Genomic DNA, 19,449 nt, shown 5'->3' on the forward strand with positions numbered 1-19,449 from the left:
ACCTACCTTTATCTTTTTTTTTCTGTTTCAAAGTCAAACACTAATGTTTAGAACATCCATTAACAATGTTCTTCTGTTATCACTCACAATCTTGGTTTTATGGTAAGGTAAGCTTTGACCCTTGTCTGGCTTTCTGGTTAATTGCTGACTGTCATTGGTTTCTTTCTTACTGTATAAATGCTCTTGCCTGTTTTCTGTAGGATCTATTTTTGTTTCAGCCGCTTTGTTGCACTTTAAACCGGCAAAGTTAGAATCACAGAATCATTAAGTTTGGAAAACACCTCTAAGGTCATTGAGCCCAACTTTTAAACTACTTGTGGTAGTTCTGATTTCAAGTTTTTGATTGGAGCTCAGAACCCCTGTTTGCTTAAAATACGGTGAGAAAATCAAATGTTTTAGCTTTTGACGTTCAAACATGTAAGCCTAATGTGGAAAAAATTCCCCAACAAAGAAACAGGTGAGAAAGAAATAAGAATTCTAGGAAAGGTTTAGGCTTGGAAAAGTGGTGAGCAGAAAAGAAGTTAGAGGAGGCTGAAGAGCCATGATTTAGCAGTCAGTAGTCACAAGATCTTGGAGGTGAGGTCTTACAATAACCTACATATTCTTCAGAAGTGTATGTTAATAAAACCGTGCAAGCTGTGCCAGAATCCCCAGGTAAAATCAGACTTTCACGCTCAGACGGGGAAAAATATACGCCAAAAAAAAAAAAACTAAATTCAAGAATTCGGTGGATATCCTTTAATTCTCTTTGTGTGGATGTGTGTTCCTGTTCCATACAGGTAAATGGAGTGCAGCTGTATGGAAAATCCCGGCGTGAGGCCGTCACCTTCCTCAAGGAAGTGCCACCCCCTTTCACCCTGGTGTGCTGCCGGCGGCTCTTCGATGACGGCACCGAGTCCCTCGTGGACGAGCCCCCCGTGGCAGCTTCCCCTCCAGAGCAAAAGGTAGAGTCCTCCTGTCATCCACTGGTGCAAAAGGACAGTAACTTTGTGGAAAACTGCAGGTATTTCTGGGTTTACACGGGTTGGTCTTGAGAAACTTCATTGTCCTGGGAAGACAAGGTAGGTAAATCAGTGAGCTGCTTTGCTGACTGTACATCCCATTCGTCATCCCTGCACTTAATAGGTGAGTGAGAGCTCTGAATTACACTAAATCACATCCTTGCCACCATTAGCTGATTGCTTCCATGTTCTGAGTAGGTTTTCATAGAACTGGGGAAAAAAAAAAAATGAAACTTAAAAGTTTCTTTCCGTTGCAGGAGCTTTAAAGTCTCAAACTAAAGCTTGACACTTGTGGTTGCTCCTATTTGTAAAAGTATTTACAGCTTGGCTTCTCATCTTTTCTGATTGTCTGGCCTTTCTATTAGCTGTCTGTGGTTAAATCTTTTATGCTGTTTATTTTTCCTTTATGCATCTAATGGGGCAGCTGAAGTTCATCAGCATGTAACAGGTTAGTAATATTCTAATAATTAATTAGACTAATACACGGGTATTTGTGTGCCAGGTTGGGCTCTGATGCTCAAAACATGTAGGCCTGGGCCCTGGGGAGTACTCAAGGCAGCAAGCTGGAGAAAACTCTATTCATAATGCTCAGTGAAGGTTTAATTCCATGAAAGGTCACATTTTAGGGCATGTATTCACCATTAATAATCAAAATGTTGAAGGAATAGTGTTTGTAAAGAACTGAGAGAATGGTATTTGAACCAGAGCTTTTATTTTCCAGGTGAAACCCGAGGAAGACTTCAATCCCGAGGAGGAAGAAGGGGAATTGGCATTATGGTCTCCTGATGTGAAGGTTATTGAGCTGGAGAAAGACAAGAATGGTTTAGGATTCAGCATTTTAGACTATCAGGTATACTTTCCTGTATAACTAAATGCTAAAAATCCCTTTGATCCTTTGTCATGCATGGTGCCTTAAAGTGGTGTGTGATGGTGGTTACTGGGTAATGGACTTGACACTTGGGCCTAGAAACTGTAGGGAAAAGCAATGTATTTTGAGGCCAACTCTATAAAGAAGGGAGTGTTCTAAACCACTGATTATTGAACATGATAAAGTGCAAAACCTTTAATGAAACTCCACCCCTTAACTCTTGAGTTTAATGACTAAATGTTGGGGAAGGTTGGTTTTTTGTTGTATTTTGTTTTAACTTGGAATGACTTTTCAGCTGTGAGAGTGGCAAGTGAGTATTCTTGGGTATTAGTTGGAGTTGATTATATTCTTAATTGCTAAACTCCTTAGAAATTAACAGACAAGTCTTTAATTGGAGGGAAATCCTATTAAAATTAACGATTCCTTCTTTCAAAAATACTGGCTTCAATTAAATATGTAGAAACTCTCAAAATCTGTAGTCAGAATGAAATGTTCTTCATGTTTCTAGTCAACGTGATATATTTTTTTAAACCTCCAGTCTTCATATTTATAAGGGAATCAAATAGCTGGATTACTCTTTATAATAATATACAGATCACATCTGAGTGCTGCCTAAACATTGTAGTTTAATGAAATGTGTTCAACTGTTGTACATAAATGTCAAGTGATACAAAATTCACTTTTTGATACAATAAGGCAGGAGTTGGGAATGAATTAGAAGGAAGAAAATATTTGAAGTATTATGCAAACCCATTAATTCTATATTTTACCAGTGCGATTTAAGATTACTGAAAATAGATCCTGGTAGTCATTTTAGCTGACACATGTTGTGTTGCAGTGCCAGCTCTACTCTAGAGTTGCTGGGAGTCTTTACAGAGCAGTAATACACAGATTTGCTTTTAAGTTCTCATATAATCAGAATTAATGAAGGCTTTAATAACAGGCTTTTTATTTACTTATTCGCAGATGCAAATACACGAGCAATGTTGTGGTACTTTCAGCTAAATTTAAATACATTCTAATCAATTCTAAATGAGTGGTAAACCACTTAATCTCAGATCTTTATAATTTCAAGATATTTATGTATAAAGTGTATAAAGTATGTTCTTTTGTTTGGGATTTGCCTCTTAGATCTTTTACACTTTTCATCATCTGCAGATTAATTTTGATAGGGAGATATCTGTGACTGTTGTGTGTGTTTATGTAAATACATCCATCACATCCTTGAGTGCAAGGCAAAGAAAATAAATAATTGTCCATGCTACAGTGGAGGCAAGGCAAAAAAAAACCCCCGTGTGTGGTTCCTGGGAGAGTGTTTGGAATTCTTAACACAGACTTGCTGGGGAGCACAGAATTACAGCAGTGTTTAATTGTGCCTTAAAGGACCTGGAGAGCCTTCTTTAAAACATGAAAGGTGTTTTTTTAGGCACATACTCTTTTTTTTTTTTTAACCAGAGAAAATCCAAGCCTTATAATGGAAAATGATGTTGCTTGTGCTGTGTATCCATTGCTGATTTTGCTTCTTTTAAGGAATTGGATTTTTAATTCTTTTTTAGGTGTTTTTCAATGAAGATGGGTCTTCCCATCTTCATAATCTGTGAGTGACCAGCCTTTCTAGGCTCCCATAGTGTTGATGGAGGTAGGGTGGGGAGGAAAATGCTTTTGAAGGGGAGATTTTGAGCAGGCAGCCTGTTTGTGATGCTGGTAATTAACACACAAGGACTGACTCTCTGTCCATTGCAGAAATTTAAGGAAAGTTTGGTGTTACATACCCAGCTTGGAGGAGGTGATGTCACTACCCTGGGTTTTGAAGATCTAATTACTTCTGTAGCTGTTGGTTGAAATGACGCTTCAGCAATACTGGGAGGGCTTCTGGAAGCTCAGTGGGAACAGGGAAGTGGCACCGGCGTTAAAAAGTGGCTCTACAATTCCACCTCACTTTGCCCCACATCAAGGTGTGACAACACCTTGGAAATAGTGGATCCCAGCCCTAGAGAGGGACTGGTGGCTGTTGCCTGCAGTGTTTAAGGAGCCCTGCTCCTACATTTCTGACAGTGAGAGATGCCAGACACGCTGCAGAAGCACAAGAATGCTCAGCAATTAGAGACCAGGCTGCTCCCAGTGCTCTGGAAGTTTCTTCCTGCTGCTTTCCATTCCTCTTTGGTACTTGTTTTCAAGCACAAGACTTTTTACCTTTCCATCTTAATTTTGATTGTAGAATTAGATGTGGTGCTGAAAGCTCCTGTTGTATATAATTTATAAAATTTGCCATTTTGTTTCTCAAAACTGGCTGCATTCTCAGCATAAAGGATGCTGTGCCTCAGTTGTCCTAAATTCTGTGCTTCCCAAGTCATGCTCTGGAAAACAGAATTAATAAAAACTCTTTGTGAGGCAGAATAGGAGTCTGAGTACGTGGAAAACTGAATGCTGAGATCGAGAAAATTATTACTCTGGCATATTAATTTTTAATGGGCTGTCTTTCTAATAATGTTTCATCTATCAAATAAATGATAAGCGTATCCCAAGTGACTTGCAGGATATTCCCAGAAATGTACAAGCATAATTCCAATGCCTATATATTTTAATGAACTAATTACAAATTAATTATACCAATTATGCATAATCAATAGTATTTCTACTTTGTCCTGTGTTTTCTTTTGATTGTCTTTAGGGATTTAAAAGCTTAAAACAGAGCCACCTTCTTTTTTTTAATAAGGTTTGTGCAAATGTTCTTAAAACTTTGGGGTGAAGTTACTCCTTTTACTGTGACAGGATAGTCACAGATATTCTTCATTTTCCTGTGGTCTTTATGTATTAAAAAAAAACCCTTTTTCCCCCCTTTGAATGTTATAATTTGTAATTTTGTAGTAGGAAATCTGCTCTGCTGGCAGCAAGGTCAGTACTTGGCGAGAGGGGAGGTGGATGGGAAGCTGAGCCTGTGGATTCTTGAAATGATGGATTTCAGTGGATTCTTTTTTTTCTTTTATTTAAGTAAGAAACACTGAAGATGTCTTAAAATGAAATCTGTGGTTTTTTCTATTGTCACCACTGCTTTGGAACCTGGTCAGAGCTCCTAGAGCCAGGAATTGTTTTTTCTTGATGGTGCTTAGATGGGAAGGCTGCAGAGGTCTCTTGGCCATTAAAAAGGTGTGCTGCTCAGTCTTGTGGCCAACTCCTCCATGAAGTAATACCCTCTGCTTCCCTTAATTTCCTTCTAGTTTCACTTGGAGAAGTTGCTCTGCCTTTCACCTCTTCACTAACCTTTATGTAGTGCTGCTGGCACAGGTAGTGCCAAGTGTGTTCTGATGCTGAGGGAGGGACCCGGGACGCTGCTTGTGGAGCGATTTGGGATCACCTGGGATGGAAGGGGCTACAGTCAGTGTATTTCATGTTCTTTATCAGCAGACCTGAAAGTATCCACCTTAACAGTACATTTGTCTAGCCTGGAACTAATCACAGAATCTCAGAACGGTTTGGGTTAGAAGGGATCTTAACTCTCATCCAGTTCCAAACCCTGCACCTTCCACTAGACCAGGTTGCTCCAAGCCCTATTCAGCCTCCTGGCCAGCAAGTCAAGAGCTAAGCCATGGTTTTTGAGACCAATCCCTTTTTCTTAGACAGAAATTAAAAGATACTTTTATCAGGTTAAAATAGAGAAATGCTGTCTAAAAACACCCGTGATCCCAGGGCATTAGAGCAAGAGGAAAGAAAAATCCCACAAGACTTCTAGAGAAAAAGAAGAGATCCCAGTAGGATAGAAGGTCCTTTGAGCCCTGAACAGACTCTGTCAGTAATGTTTTACAGAAATACTGGAAAAACCGCAGGTAGCTGAATTGCAGATTTCTTGAGGCAGTATTGACCAGAAGGTAACTTGAATGGTCTGATGAGCTTTTATCAAATTAAACAAAAAGCTGAATGGACTTTATGTGGAGCTTAATTTACTGTGCTTTGAAGTCAGAGTCTTTTTAAAGCAGCTGTTTCAAAGTGCATGAAACTGGAGAGGGTGAGGGGTGGAACGGGGAGGTTTGACATTTTACATAACTCTTGGGAAGGACTGTGAGATGCTGTTCCTCCCTGTCTGCGCTGAGAGAAGTCCCCAGTGCCTGGTTGCTTCTGCACAGTCCAGCTGCCCTGGAGAGCTGTCAGGCTGTAGGAGCTCATGGACTCACCTGCTCCAAGTGATCCATGGAAGCAGAAAGAAGCATTTCAGCACTCCAGGAGCTTCAAGTTACCCTGAGCTGGAGAAGCAGCGTGAATTGTGCCTGCCTTGAGCTGCCTGGGTCAGTGCTGCGGGGATTTTCCTGTGGTTTAGCAACAGGGATCCCACAGCTGCCTTATTCCTGGCTTCCCTTTATTAGTAGTAGCAGTTTTTCGTGCTGTTGAACTGACGTCTCATTTGCTGCACATTCAGCAGGTTATGTTTTGTCCTTCTCCCAGGGAACATGGGAAACAATTGTTTTCTCTTTTCTAACAAAATCACTGCATAGTCATTCACGGCAGGAAGTGGAGCAATTTAAGTGTCTCCAAATATCTTTCCTCTTTTCTTTATGCCCCAAACAGGCTCCAGATGCAGCGTTACAAAAATGCAAACTGACTTCTTATTTGTAGAAGGTGGTATTCAAGTAGATGATTTTTTTTTTTTTTTTTTTTACTTTCTTGGTCTGTTGGGCAGTGAGATGCAGGCTGGAATGCTTTGACAAGTTGCTGGCTAAACGTTTGCCCTCTTGTGATAATTTGAGCTTTTGTCTGTTCTTGTGATAAGTTTGTTATGAACAAAGAAGCATATTCACGTCTTTGTTAAGCACATTTTCACCTGATCATGTGATGGAAACCTGTGGCTTACTGGCAAAAGCTACACAGCTGTATTAAAAAGCAGTTTTACAATGGCTATCAGCTTGGTACTGGGAAAACTGATAAAGGCAGCTTTTCTCCCATCTCTACAACCCATCCACATTCATTAACATCAAAGTTCTGTAAGCCTCAGTACCAACTGTGTTGGTACTCATCTCACGGAGGATTTGCTTCTCTCCCCCTATGGGAAAGTTCTACATCCTTTAAATCATATTAAGCTGCTTCATGTGTAAAATAATTCTTAATAGTGTGTCATGAATTGAATCCAGTGTAGCTTTTTGAAAAATTCTCTTGGAGTTCAGCTTAAAAACTACTTTTCAGGACCTAAGAGCTGGTGAATGCAATTGAGCACATTCCTGGAGAAGTTTCTGAGGTGTTTGTGATTAGTGGATTCCAAAACCTCAGTGCTGCAGTAGTAATGTGTTAGGAGAGCAGAGACCACTTTAATAAGAAATCAAAGAGATTTTGTATCTCACAGGAAGATACAGACAGACCCACAGGAACAGCTTGATGAGGGACAGATCTGGAGAACCTGGAGGCAGGAAGTCACATTAGGGGTTGGGTATTCCCTGACACTGGGCTGGAGGGGGTCATCAGTTTGACCCTAAATGAGAAGTTAGGGAGGAATCTCATAGAATCACAGAATTCTTTAGATTGGGAAAGTCCTCTGAGACCTTTGAGGCCAATTGTTCCCCTCAGCACTGCCAAGGCCACCACTGCCCCATGTCCCCAAGTGCCACATCCACACGGCTTTTAAATCCCTCCAAGGATGGGGATTCCACCCCTGCAGCTGTGCCAGGGCTGGACAGGCCTTTCCATGAAGAAATTTTTCTTCATACCCACCCTGAGCCTCCCCTGGCCCAGCCTGAGGCCGTTCCCTCTCCTCCTGTCCGTGTTCCCTGCCAGCAGAGCCCGACCCCCCCGGCTGCCCCCTCCTGTCAGGGACTTGTGCAGAGCCACAAGGTCCCCCCGGAGCCTCCTTTGCTCCAGGTTCAGCCCCTTTCCCAGCTCCCTCAGCCGCTCCTGGGGCTCCAGCCCCTTCCCCAGCTCCGTTCCCTTCCCTGGACATGCTCCAGCCCCTCCATGTCCTTCTTGTCGTGACCTCAGGATTCCAGGTGCCTCAGCAGTGCCCAGCACAGGGGACAGGCACTGCCCTGGTCCTGTTGCCACACCAGTGCTGACAAAAGCCAGATTTTTGGTCATCCAAGCCATGCACAGCCAGTTTTTCCAGGAGAATGCTGTGGGAAACAGCGTTAAAAGCTTCACAGAAGTCCAGGTAGACACATCCACAGTCTTTCCCTCATCCACTAAGCAGGCTTTGTGGTTTTGGCTGGGATAGAGTTAATTTCCCTCTTAGTAGCTGGTGCACTGCTGTGTTTTGGGTTTAGCATGAGAACAATGTTGATAACACAGTGATGTTTTAGTTGTTGCTAAGTAGCGATTACTCTGAGTCAAGGACTTCTCAGTTTCCCATGCTCTGCCAGTGAGGAGGTGCACCAGAAGCCAGGAGAGTTGATCTGAACAGAGGGATATTCCATACTGTAGGATATCATGCTCAGTATGTAAATGGGGGGGAGTTGGCCAGGAGGGGTGAATCACTGCTCAGGAACAGGCTGGGCATCAGGATTGTGCATCACTTGGTTGTTTTCAGGTTTTATTCCTCTCTCTCTTTTTGTTATGTCCTTTTTCATTATATTTATTAGTATTAGCATTTTTATTGCCTTTTACTTTATTCAGGTATTAAACTGTTCTTATCTCAGCCTTGGGTTACCCCAGCCAAAACCGGGGCAGCAGATTTTGGTCGAGCAGGACCTGCATTTCACGTGCTGATCCCCAGGTTGTCCCACATTCAGGAAAGGACTGAGATTTTCCTTATCCCTCCTTTTGCTGTCTTGTAGAGCAAATTCTAGGAGCATCCCTCCTGGCCCTGTGAGCTGCAGCAGCTCTGGACAATACCTGAGTTTGCAGAGAAACTAGAGCATTACTGAGAACATCTGTTTTTCTTTGCTTTGTTGCATATCCTTGAAATAAATGCTGAGCAGTATTATTACTATTAACCTTTAGAAATGTTTTCCCTTCTTCCCCTAAATTCTCCAATCTGGTTGTTCTTTTTCATTTCCTGCTAGAAAGAATAGCTTTTAATAAAAACAAAAACCCCAAACCAAAGAAATTCATTATTATTCCACAGATGTCTTCTGCCTGCGAGAGAAGGCGAGAGTTTAAAGGGACAAAACTGTAGCTGGATTTTCTGTTAACCACTTGGTAAATCTCAGCAAGGCTGAGATAATGTAGATGAGGCTCGAGGAAGCTGTGCTGGCCTGGCAGTGGGCATGTGGAGATGATGGAGCAGTGGGTGTGGAAGAGCTCAGCCCAGACAGCTCCAAATCTGTTCTGAAATGATGAGATTTGAGGTGTATGTTGGTGCTGATGGATAAACATGAAGTATCCTGAAAACTCAGGGAAGTTTTCAGGTGTTCTGTTTTCTTAGTACCTCACCCTGCTGGAAGATGCTGCTCCCCAAATCCAAGGAGTATTGTCCCACTAGGAATTTTCTGTCTGTTTGCAGTGTGATTCGCTGTAACCCTAAAATTCTCTGCAACCTTTCTGCCAACCCTTCTGTCTGCTCCCCGTCCACCCTGTTCCGCATCCCTGGAAGTGTTCAAGGCTAGACTGGATGGAGCTCTGAGCAACCTGGGACAGTGGAAGGTGTCCCTGCCCGTGGCAGGGGGTGCAATGAGATGATCCTTAAGTTCCCTTTCAACCCAACCCAGGCTGGGGATTCTGTGAGCCTTTGGGCCAAGTCACTGTGTGCGGATCCTTGCTGCGTAAAACCCAACCTGTCCTGTGTGCCCACTTTTATTTTGCAGCTTCTTCTGCAGCAAGTCTTCCATAATTCATGTGTTTGCTGTTCGTGAAGCAAGGTTTCCATGCAGAGGAGAGCTCTGGTTTGTGTGAAAACACATCCTGCGCTTCCACAGGCTTTGACCAGTGCTGAGGCCAGCTCACCTCACTGGTGGAAGTGCTGCTGGGCTCTCTGGTTGGATCTTTAGTTCAGGAATTCTTTGAATCTGAAAGCTGATCAAACCCACAACCTGTGTTAAGGCCCACTGAGTGCAGGCTGTGTAGGTGATACCATTTATACTTTTTTCCTTGGCTTGTTGGTATTTTTTTTCTTCTTTCCCACACATCTCTATCTCTTCTTTATCTCATCACACAGTGGCTTTCCTCCACTTCCTTAGGAGTTCAGGGCTTTTTTTTTTTTTTCTTATCTTTGTGGCTTTTCCCTGTAGTCAGCACTCAGTGTGTATTTTCTGGAGCTGCAAAGTCTGAAAGTCTAAGATACTAAGAGAGTCTAATGAATGTAATCCCTGTGACTTTAGCTCTGTCGAGAGCAAATATGAAAGGCGGATAAAACCTTAGATGGATTGAGAAGTTTGATAAATTAAAAGATAGCGACAGGCACCTGAGTCCACTGCACAGTGACACTGAAAACGCCCAGAGCCGGTGCCTATCTTTGATTTTTTTGTTTGGGAAGAGCAGTAGTGTGTGAGGTCTTTTCCCTGGGGTCCCTGGTCCACAGCAGAGGGGTGGGGACTTTGCTGTGCTCTCCTGCCCTGTCAGACCCACGCGGCTCTGAGTCACTGCCGGCCACCGTGTTCGTTCTTGCTGGGGAAGGTTGATACGATTTCAGATCCCAGATGATGAAAGCCTGGTGTGGGAAACCCATTGTGCCACCTCCTCCTCTTATTTTGCTGTTCCCTCTCCTCCTTTGGGTGGGGCTCTGTGTGGTTTGTTTCTGGTTTTTTTTCCCTTCCCTGCGAATTCCTGTTTCTTTGCTGACATTTCCCACAACAGTTTTGATTAATGCTGGCTGCACACCAGAGCTTCTGAAATTCATTGCTTTATTCCCTCACTGCAGATCAATAAATAGTAATGTTTTATTTCCAGTGCTTTGCCTTACATCACAGCAAAGTTCACCGTTCCTTCTTGAATACTGCTCTGTATTTAAGTTTGTGTTGCTTCAGCACATCAGCCTGCAGTTTATTTCTTTGGTACAGCCAGAGGCTGCGCGTTGTGTAAGCTCCTTCCTGTGCAGTCCTGCTGACTGCAACCAGAGTGGAAGAGGCAGAAACAGGTCTGAAATGCTTCGGATTTCACTCCGATGCAGTGGATCTAACGAAAACCAGTTGAGCACTTTCTCAGGGGTGTTTTTCCAGGCTCTTTGGAAGTTCCTGCAGTTCCTACAGCCAACTGCTGTAAACATGTTGGAGTGAGTGAACAGAAGATTTGGACCTTGAGTCTTAACCCTAAAGTGAGGCCACCTTAAGGAGGGAATCAAACCTCACTCACAGCTGGCTCTCCCTCTCTTCCCTGTCTGTTGTTGGGAGGCACTTTGTGCTTTGAAAAGGCTGCAGGGTGCTTGTCAGTCCTGATTCTTGCATCCTATTGGCATTGTTGGTGTCACTGTGGAGGGTGGCTCTGCAAAGGGAATGACAGGCACTTCACAAAATGAGAGCACGAATGAGTATTTTGAGTAATTGCACAGCACCGAGCATATAGGTACATTACTCGTGCACTTCTACCTTTGTTCTACATAATAGTGAGACAAACATAAAATGCCTCTGGTTCTTTTCGTTGTTGGTGGGTGTCTTTTCCTTTTACAGCATCAAAAGTGTTGTGTCTAAGAGTCTTCCAGCCTCAGAGTCTTCCAGTATCTGAATCACTGAAGAGTTTTAAATATGGATATGTGTGTTAGACCTGGAAGTGGTCCCATGCAAAATGTAATGAAGCTGGGCTGCTCTGACCTCTGAGCTCCAACGCGTTTGTTTTGGCTCCCTCACAGAAACCTGCAGTATACAAATTGGCACTTGTAAAAATGTTCAGATAAATCAAAAAATGGTACAGGGGGAAAAAAGTTTCAAACTGTTTCTTTTGGGATCCTTTGCCATGCTATTTTGGATGTGTGTTTTTGTGGCAGCAGGCAGTTTGTTGCTTGAAGAAAGCTGAAATATTCTAGGAAGTCAGGCTAGCTGGATTTAGATCTCAAGTGATGCCAAAACTAATATAGCCTGTAACTAAGTGAGAGTGACTTTGCACAGGGAATGTCAGTCACCCGCAGCTTTGTCTTACATTTTCATATGAGCCTTTAAAAAAGCAAAACACAAACAAAACCCCGGCAAACGTGAGAGCTGCTCCCATCCAATAGAGTCGTAGTTTCAGTGCTCCTCATCCTCGGCGCAGGGAGGGTCTGCTGGGGCTGGCTGGGTGGATGGGGTGGGTTGTCAGAGCAGGGAATGCCTGCGGTGGTGGGAGCTGGGCTGGCCTGGAGTGCCCTCTCTTGGCTGCTGCACACCCCACCTTTCGGGAGGGACAAGGGAACAGGCAGCCTGGTTTATCACTTTAATTTCCCAGCAGGATGGACAGAGGTCAGCTGCACTGGTTCTGCCTCCAGATTTGCTTCCTAAGGCCCTGTGAGTGTGGATGTTTGGTGCCCGTGGCAATCGAAGCCACAATAAAGTTGCAGCTCCAGCGTTGCACGTAGGACTCTCTTAACTCCCTGCTCCTGGGGCTCTTAACATTTTAGCAGAGCTCAGGTTTTTAAGAGATTTCATACTGCTCCTAACCCAGAGATCCCAGAGGCAGCAACTGCAGTGGCCCCTGCCTGACTCTCCACTGCTAAATGAATCCAGAACAAATGAGGCTCTGAAAATAAGGAGAAAAATTTGACACCTGGACTCCAGGAAACATTTGCGGATTTTGATGAGGGGCGGGGGTAGAAGGGAAAACCTATGGTTCAACATAGTTAAATATACGGTGTGCTAAGAATGAATAAATTGTGGCTATTTTAAACAAGTTCATAGACTCTGTGGCTGACTTGGGCACAAAGGGAAGGACACCAGCTACAACACACGAGTTCCTCAAAGGGTTACCTGGAGGCCACTGTCCTGGGCTGCTGCTGCTGCATGGCAGGGGGCAGCTCTCAGCGTTTACACAAGTGGCAAAAGTTCTCACATGTAGTTCCTGTCTTAAAAAAGAGCTTGTGTCAGTGCTCGTGAGTTAAGGGGGTTTGTCTCCTCATGGCCCTACTTTGCAGTCCAGTTCCTTTCCCCATTGTTCATAAATGATTCATTGGTGTAAAGGAATCCTTCAGGAAAGGTGAAAGCTCCTCTTAATTGTGCCAAGGCTTGTTCATGACCGTCTTGGAGGTTTTTTCCAGTCTTAATGTTTGTATGATTCATTCTCATTTTAAGATGGCCAGTTTGCATGGGATTGCCCATTGCACTCTCCTTGTGCTCTGATACAAAGCCATGTGATAATTTCTTGAAATATTGAAATTGTATCACTTCTGGGTTTGAGGAAGGAGTTTCTCCCCAGCTTGCAAAGTCCATCCCAGTAAATGAGCCCTCACTTTAAAGCAGAGGCTGAAATCTGGTCCTGCCTGCTGGTGACTAAAAATCACTATTATCTGGCTTAACATGAGCCAAGTAAAATGAGTCTAGAGCCTCAGGGTAGGTGTACAGTCACACTGGTGCTCTTTAGTAACTTGGAATGGTTCTAGCTGGTCTGTTAACATGGAGGCAGCCCCGAAATCCCACTGTGGGAGTGAACTTGCCTTTTAACTATACTGACTGTATACAAACTATACCTTTGCCACTTAGTATAGAAGGCAAGGATCTGGTTTTCATCCTGCTGCAAGCACTGCTTTCTTTTAAAAACAAGGCAACAGCCCTCATGGTGCAGTTGCACTCACCATTTAGAAAATGTGAATTCAGTGAATTTGGTGTTTGCTGTCTTGTTTTGGCAGGTGTTTCTTTAGGGTGTGCTTGGGGTTGAGGGTAAATCATAAGGCAAGGCTTCAAAAAATCACAGTGATCCTTTGGTTTAGATGAGGAAAGCACAGTGCAATCCACCGTTGTGATAGAATATTAAATCACAGAGGGAATATGGATGCGTGATTACACCTTGAAATTCAGTGGGTCTGTGCCTTCTTGTGCAGCTTTTGTTGCATTTCTCGTGGCAGTCGCATTGTGGTTCAGCCACTGGTGAACTCTGAGGTTTTGAGCGCTGCTGGTGCTGCTGGCTGAGCTCTCACTGTGCAGTTCATCCTGCTCTTCTCTCCCTGTACAATGGCTCCCTCTGCTTGAAATCAGCAGTGGAATTGTTTTCTGCTCTCCTGGACAACAGTTTTTAGCATGGACCCCTTTTTTAAGATTTCTGCTGCTCTTCATGAAGCAATTCCAGTGCATGGCTTGTGCTCGTGTGTGTTGTGAAGCAGGGAAAGTAACCACATTGTCCTCAAAACTTCTTTGCCTAGGATCTGTTTCTTTGCAGGACCTCTCTTCCTTTTTAGAAGGAGGACTAAAGTTGCTTGGAACACTTCTTTCAGCTAAATTATCTCTTACCAAAACATGGTGATTTATTGAGCAAAACTGTTTTTATTTCAGTGGTGAGTTGAAACAGGGCTGTTTCTCATCAGAAATGTGGTAGTTAGGCCACTGACCCTGCATAGAAGCAGCTAATGGTGAGATTCCCATGTCCTGCTTAAGTGGTTCTAGACCAGAACCCAAAAAAGAGCAGCTTTGGATCAAGCAGAGCAGGGGTTTGAACCTGGTTCTCCCCCATCCTCAGCCAGCACTGTAATTACTGGGCCAGTCATTCACTCACAGAATTTTGTCAGCTTATCTGCATGGGTGGGGGTGAGTGCTGGGTTTGTTTTGTTCATTTTTTATCAATATAGCTAAGCCAGCAAAAGTCATATTATAAAAGCTGTTGTGTCAGCAAAGGTGTAGTTTTGCTGAGAGAGCATTCACCCATTCAGGGAACCAGCATAAACCTCTCTTGCTACGGCGAGATGAGCCCATGATAGGAAAACTTGCTGGTTTCGTTCTCCAGCAAAGCCTCCCCAGTGTGAACTGTGCCTGCTTTGCTGCAAAGTGGCTGTCTGGGCAGGATCCTGGGTGTGCAGAGATGTCCAGAAGGTTATATCTAATTTGCAGTGGAGCAAACCCCCAGATTAAAACCATCTCAGAAGTCTGTGTTGGTTCCAGGGTCGTTGGGCTGGTTGGGCACAGGGGTTTGCTGGCAAGGGCAGGCAAAGCCAACCCTGAACAAAGAGCAACGATAACTTCAATTATCTACATTCAACACTTAAAGCAAAGCTGGTTTTTTTGGTCCATCCTGGAATCCCTTTGGATTCTTCTGAGCTTCCTGCTCTTTGGTCTGTTCCTGAAAATCTCCCGAGGGGATGCGGCTCATGGCTGTTGAAAGCACAGGGAATCCTCCCCTCAGCACCAGGTGCAGCAGGTTTGGGCACAGACACTCGGGCAGCACGAGCACCTTGGCACAGGAGGCAAACACAGGGAGCCTGCTGGGCTTGGCTGCCAAGACATGACACTCGTGAGAAAACCTCTTGTGTGCACTGCGGATAAATTGTAAAATCATAAGATTATAAAAGAGCAGGATCAAGCAGTAGAACGGGAGAGAATTGTTGCTAATCTTTATTTACTTGAATCCAGCTCCAGCTTGGCTCTTCCTGCTGAACTCTAATTTCACTTCTCTAATTTCAGCCTTTTACAGATATTACAGGCATTGCCTCATATGTTTGCACATACCTTAAAAAACATGTGCCCTCGGAAAGCAGTGTATAGTCATATAAAAATAAAGAGTTTAAAAAGCATTCCTGTTTTCAAATTAACACTGAGGTGCTGAATTCATGGTGGTCTTTGTGATTTGAATTTTGCCCTTTTTTTTATCCCTCCCATGCCCCAAATAAGATGCAAGTCCTGAGGGAAAAACAGCCCATGATTATGCATTTGGAGAGCCAGTGCATGCAAGGAGCATTTCTGAACTTTATCAGCCCTTACCAAGGGGGAGAAAGGCTATTTGCAATCTTAGGAAAACAAACGAGGAAACAAAAATTTTAAAAAATTAAAAACCCACACAGTTGTTTTGTGTCTCTTTCTGCCACCATAAAATAATTTATATTTTCATTGGATTGAGGATAATTTTTTTAATGAGTGAAGGCATGATAGAAGTGGTACAGGACACAAAGGAAAGGCCAGTACTGGGTAAAAGAGTAAGTGAAGTGGGTATCTTTGCATCAGTTTACAATGTGTATAATATTGTTGTGCTTCACACTCTCTGTATCCACCACTACAGTGTTCCTTGTTCTCAGTAATCATCTTAGTTACTCTTCTGTTGCTGTCTCCTGTACCCTGTTAAGGAGGAGAAAATGTCTTTTAGCAGTTGTCACGTGGATTTGACAAAGCAGAAATGCTACAGTAACACAGCACACATCAACTGCTATCTCTTCAAGATTTGGGGGTTTCATTTGAACTTAATATTTTGAATTAAACTTCTGACGTTGCAATGATTTTTACCATCTTTTTTGCTGCTCTGAAGCCCTCGGGTGACGTGCAGAGTGGTTATTTTCTGTGACATTAGCACGTCCCAGGCTGGATGGAGGCTGGTGGAAGGCTGCCAGTGTTGTTGTTCTATTTGCAGGTTGGCCTGGCTGTGTCTGTGTGTGTAAGGAGAGGGCAGGCAGGGTATCGGTCACCTTTCAGATCTTAACATTTCTTAATGGATTAGGCAAGTGATGGAATATCTTCCTTTTTGCAAACTGTAAGCCTTGGCAGAGTTAGCAGACTGTTTTTTGAACGTCTCAGCAGGCTTCATTTCTGTAGCATTAGAGGATGAACGTGCTTGAGTGCTCTTTACGCACTCCAAACAAACATCATTTTCAAGGCCTTCACTTGTGGGGTGTTTTTTTTTAATTTTTCCCCCCAGGATCCCTTGGATCCAGCAGGAACAGCCATTGTGATCAGCTCCCTGGTGGCAGGTGGAGTGGCCGAGCGCGGGGGGCAGATTTTGCCGGGTGACCGCTTGGTGTTCGTGAATGAGAAATACTTGGATGGTGCCACCTTGGCAGAGGCAGTGGAAGTGTTAAAATCTGTGCCCCCAGGTACAGTTTCCCTTGGAATCTGCAAGCCTTTGGTGGTAAGAACTGATTTTAACTATTTTTTTCTTATTTGCTCCTATGGCATGTGTAGAGGGGGTTGTTGTGTTTGTGGGGAAGAATTCAGGGTAGGGTATGTGTGCATTTGGGAAACAACTGAGTTGCTGTGCCTTGACAGGTCCAGAAATTCTGGCAAATGAGCAGCTCAGTGTCCAAAAGGTCTGACTGGAAAACCAGCACCCTCAAGTTCCTCCTTAAAGCACATCCACGTGGAACTGGGAGATGTGCCTGGGCAAATCCATGTGCACTGTGCACAGGTGTAACATGGTGCCAGCAATTCAGCAACCAAGTTAAATGTGTGCTGGTGCCCATTTCTCTCTGAGACACTGCTAAGTGCTTGCTTGAGCTTTGACATCAAAGAAACTTACTCTGTTTGAAGTCAAGACTATAAATTCAAGCAGAATTTCCTTTTTCGAATCAGGGCTTTGGAACAGTAGTTTACTGGGGAATGCTGCAGTATTGTTCATCAAGGGCACCCAGGCAAAATTAATTAAAGCCCCAGTTAACAGAAAGTGCTTGTAATTCAAAGTGGTAAAGGAGTTGTGAAATAGGAATGTAGGAAAGCTGTTAAATACATTCTTCTCTTTTCTAAAAATTGCTATTTCGATGTTCATATCCTTGTATTTGCCTTTCTTTCCTACACATCTCTTGAGGTTTTAGCACATCCGAACCAGTATCTTCAAAGAATAAAAGCTGTTGACTTCATCCTCTCTATTTATGGCTTTGTATTGTTATAATTCTGTAACCTTTCCCTGTCTCTAATGGCTGATTCTCCTTCTCCCTTTTAATTTATTGAAAAATGTGGGGATTCTTTTTGTCATTTTCCTGACTCATTGTTGGGATTACCTGTTTTAGGGAGAAAGCAGAGAGGAGGAGAACATGCACGGTGTGGATACTAACAGCATCAAAAGCAGCCCTGGGTCTCCAGAGCCAACAGATAACACCAATTTCTCAGTAATACTTGAAGCACCACAGGTATTTGGTTACTTTTTTGGTTCAACTCAAGTTTATACAGACAGGAAATTATGTTTTAAAGTAAAAAATACGGTGTTTTTCAGATAAGACTGAAAGCATTGGATTCCCTCTGAAAAAGCCTCTAACAGCAAACTGTATGCCAAGTGCATCGTGAGCAGGGAGCACTTAGCAATGCAGTTCCCAGACTGCCTCATCAAATTTATTAAGTCATTAAAATACCTTGGGTTACCTTGGATATGAAATAGGAATGCTGTGTTGTTATTATTGGTCAGAAGTGGTGGGATCAGCTTTGCAGAGAAAGTAAAGAATGGAAGCAGAATGCTTTTAATTATCATGAAGCAAAACAAAAAAGTAGTTTAGAGTACAAGGCACTCTTGAAATATTTTCTTCTTCATAGCCTTCTGTAGCCTTCTGATGTGCTCTGGAGTGATTTCTTTACTCTTGCCTCAACTATCTTCTTTCTTACTATCTGAGAAATAATTCTGTTTATTGTAGGAGGATGTGGCAGTAAAGATAGTGAGAAACTCAGATACCAGGGTAATAGGCAATAATATTGCAGTTCTCACCAGTGCAGAGCTAGAGAGATGTGGATATCTTTGAACTTTCATCTGTTCTCGAGTGCTTTGCAAAATTCATGCTGGTAAATGTATTCTTTTTAGACCAAAAAATACAATACATAAAGGATCATCCAGAACTGCAACACAGGAAGAAAAATAAATTCCAGATTTTCGTATAGCTAAACATGTGTACCTGTCTCTGGATGCAAACCTATTTTTAATGCTGAAAGGGTAGATTAGAAGCACAAAAAGGAGCAGTATTATGGGATAGATGTGGGTATACTGTGAAGAAATCAGCCTGGATGATGATAAATGATATTTACTGATTTTCACAGTGTAAAATGGCGTTTCTTGTTTTCTGGGTGTGTGGGAAGGGTTGCAGAGAATCAGTCCTCTGCCAGCTCAGATTGGTTTTCCACTTCCTAAATAAAACCAATGTCATTAAGTACTTTTAAAGAAAATATTTTATCTTAAAGTCCTGAAACTGGAGCGATCAATTTGGACAAAACACCCGCAGAGGAATTGACTTGCATTTTGTTTCACCTCATGTGTGACAGCTTTGGTAGTAGCTAAAACTCCCATCCATTTATTACCTTACCTGCTCACACAGGTGCCAGGAGTGGTGTGTTCTGATGGCTCCCACTCTGAGGCCCTGGCAAGCAAAATTTCAACCCCAAAATGAAGGAACTTGAGGATTTTATTTGCTGCCACCGTGGACTTCGGTGTCACGTTTGCAGCATTCCCTGTGCCACTGGTGGCGTCTGGTGCTGCAGTGCAGCAGTCAGGGATGACACAGAGCAAACTGCTGGATCAGGGACACAAACCCTGTGTGGTTCTGAGCAGAGCCAGCTGATTCAGGTGCCGTGCACTTGGGGAAGTGTTGGGAGAACGATGCTGCAGGAGCCAAGGGAAATGAAGTGAAAATGGAGAGAATTAGGATCTCTTCAGCCTGGGTGTTTTGTGAGATCAGGTACACGGATCGAATGGATTAAAGGGACATTTAATGCTAGTTAAATTAATAAAATGGGCTAATTTCTAGATTGCTGGTGTTCTGCTTTCGTGCCAGCTATTGACTGCATTGTTTCCTTATGCTCCTGCCTCTCTCTTGTTTTCTCTCCTGCCTCTCACTTGAATTATACAAACATCTTGGCAGTGTCTGGGGGCTTTCCCTCTGTATTT

The 19,449-nt window shown here is 43.2% G+C and overlaps 1 protein-coding gene across 4 annotated transcripts in view; it reads left to right on the forward strand.

Annotated features, from left to right (window-relative positions):
- Window positions 1–19,449, forward strand: part of PATJ (PATJ crumbs cell polarity complex component) — a 140,001-nt gene that overhangs the window by 32,276 nt on the left and 88,276 nt on the right. For all 4 annotated transcript variants that reach the window (XM_032117749.1, XM_032117751.1, XM_032117750.1 and 1 more), the window contains 4 exons: window positions 780–944; window positions 1,723–1,851; window positions 16,510–16,719; window positions 17,594–17,713. In XM_032117749.1, coding sequence (XP_031973640.1) covers window positions 780–944; window positions 1,723–1,851; window positions 16,510–16,719; window positions 17,594–17,713 — 624 coding nt within the window. The remainder of the gene's footprint in view (window positions 1–779; window positions 945–1,722; window positions 1,852–16,509; window positions 16,720–17,593; window positions 17,714–19,449) is intronic.

Source organism: Corvus moneduloides, chromosome 9 (genome assembly GCF_009650955.1).
Source record: "Corvus moneduloides isolate bCorMon1 chromosome 9, bCorMon1.pri, whole genome shotgun sequence".
Lineage (NCBI taxonomy): Eukaryota > Metazoa > Chordata > Aves > Passeriformes > Corvidae > Corvus > Corvus moneduloides.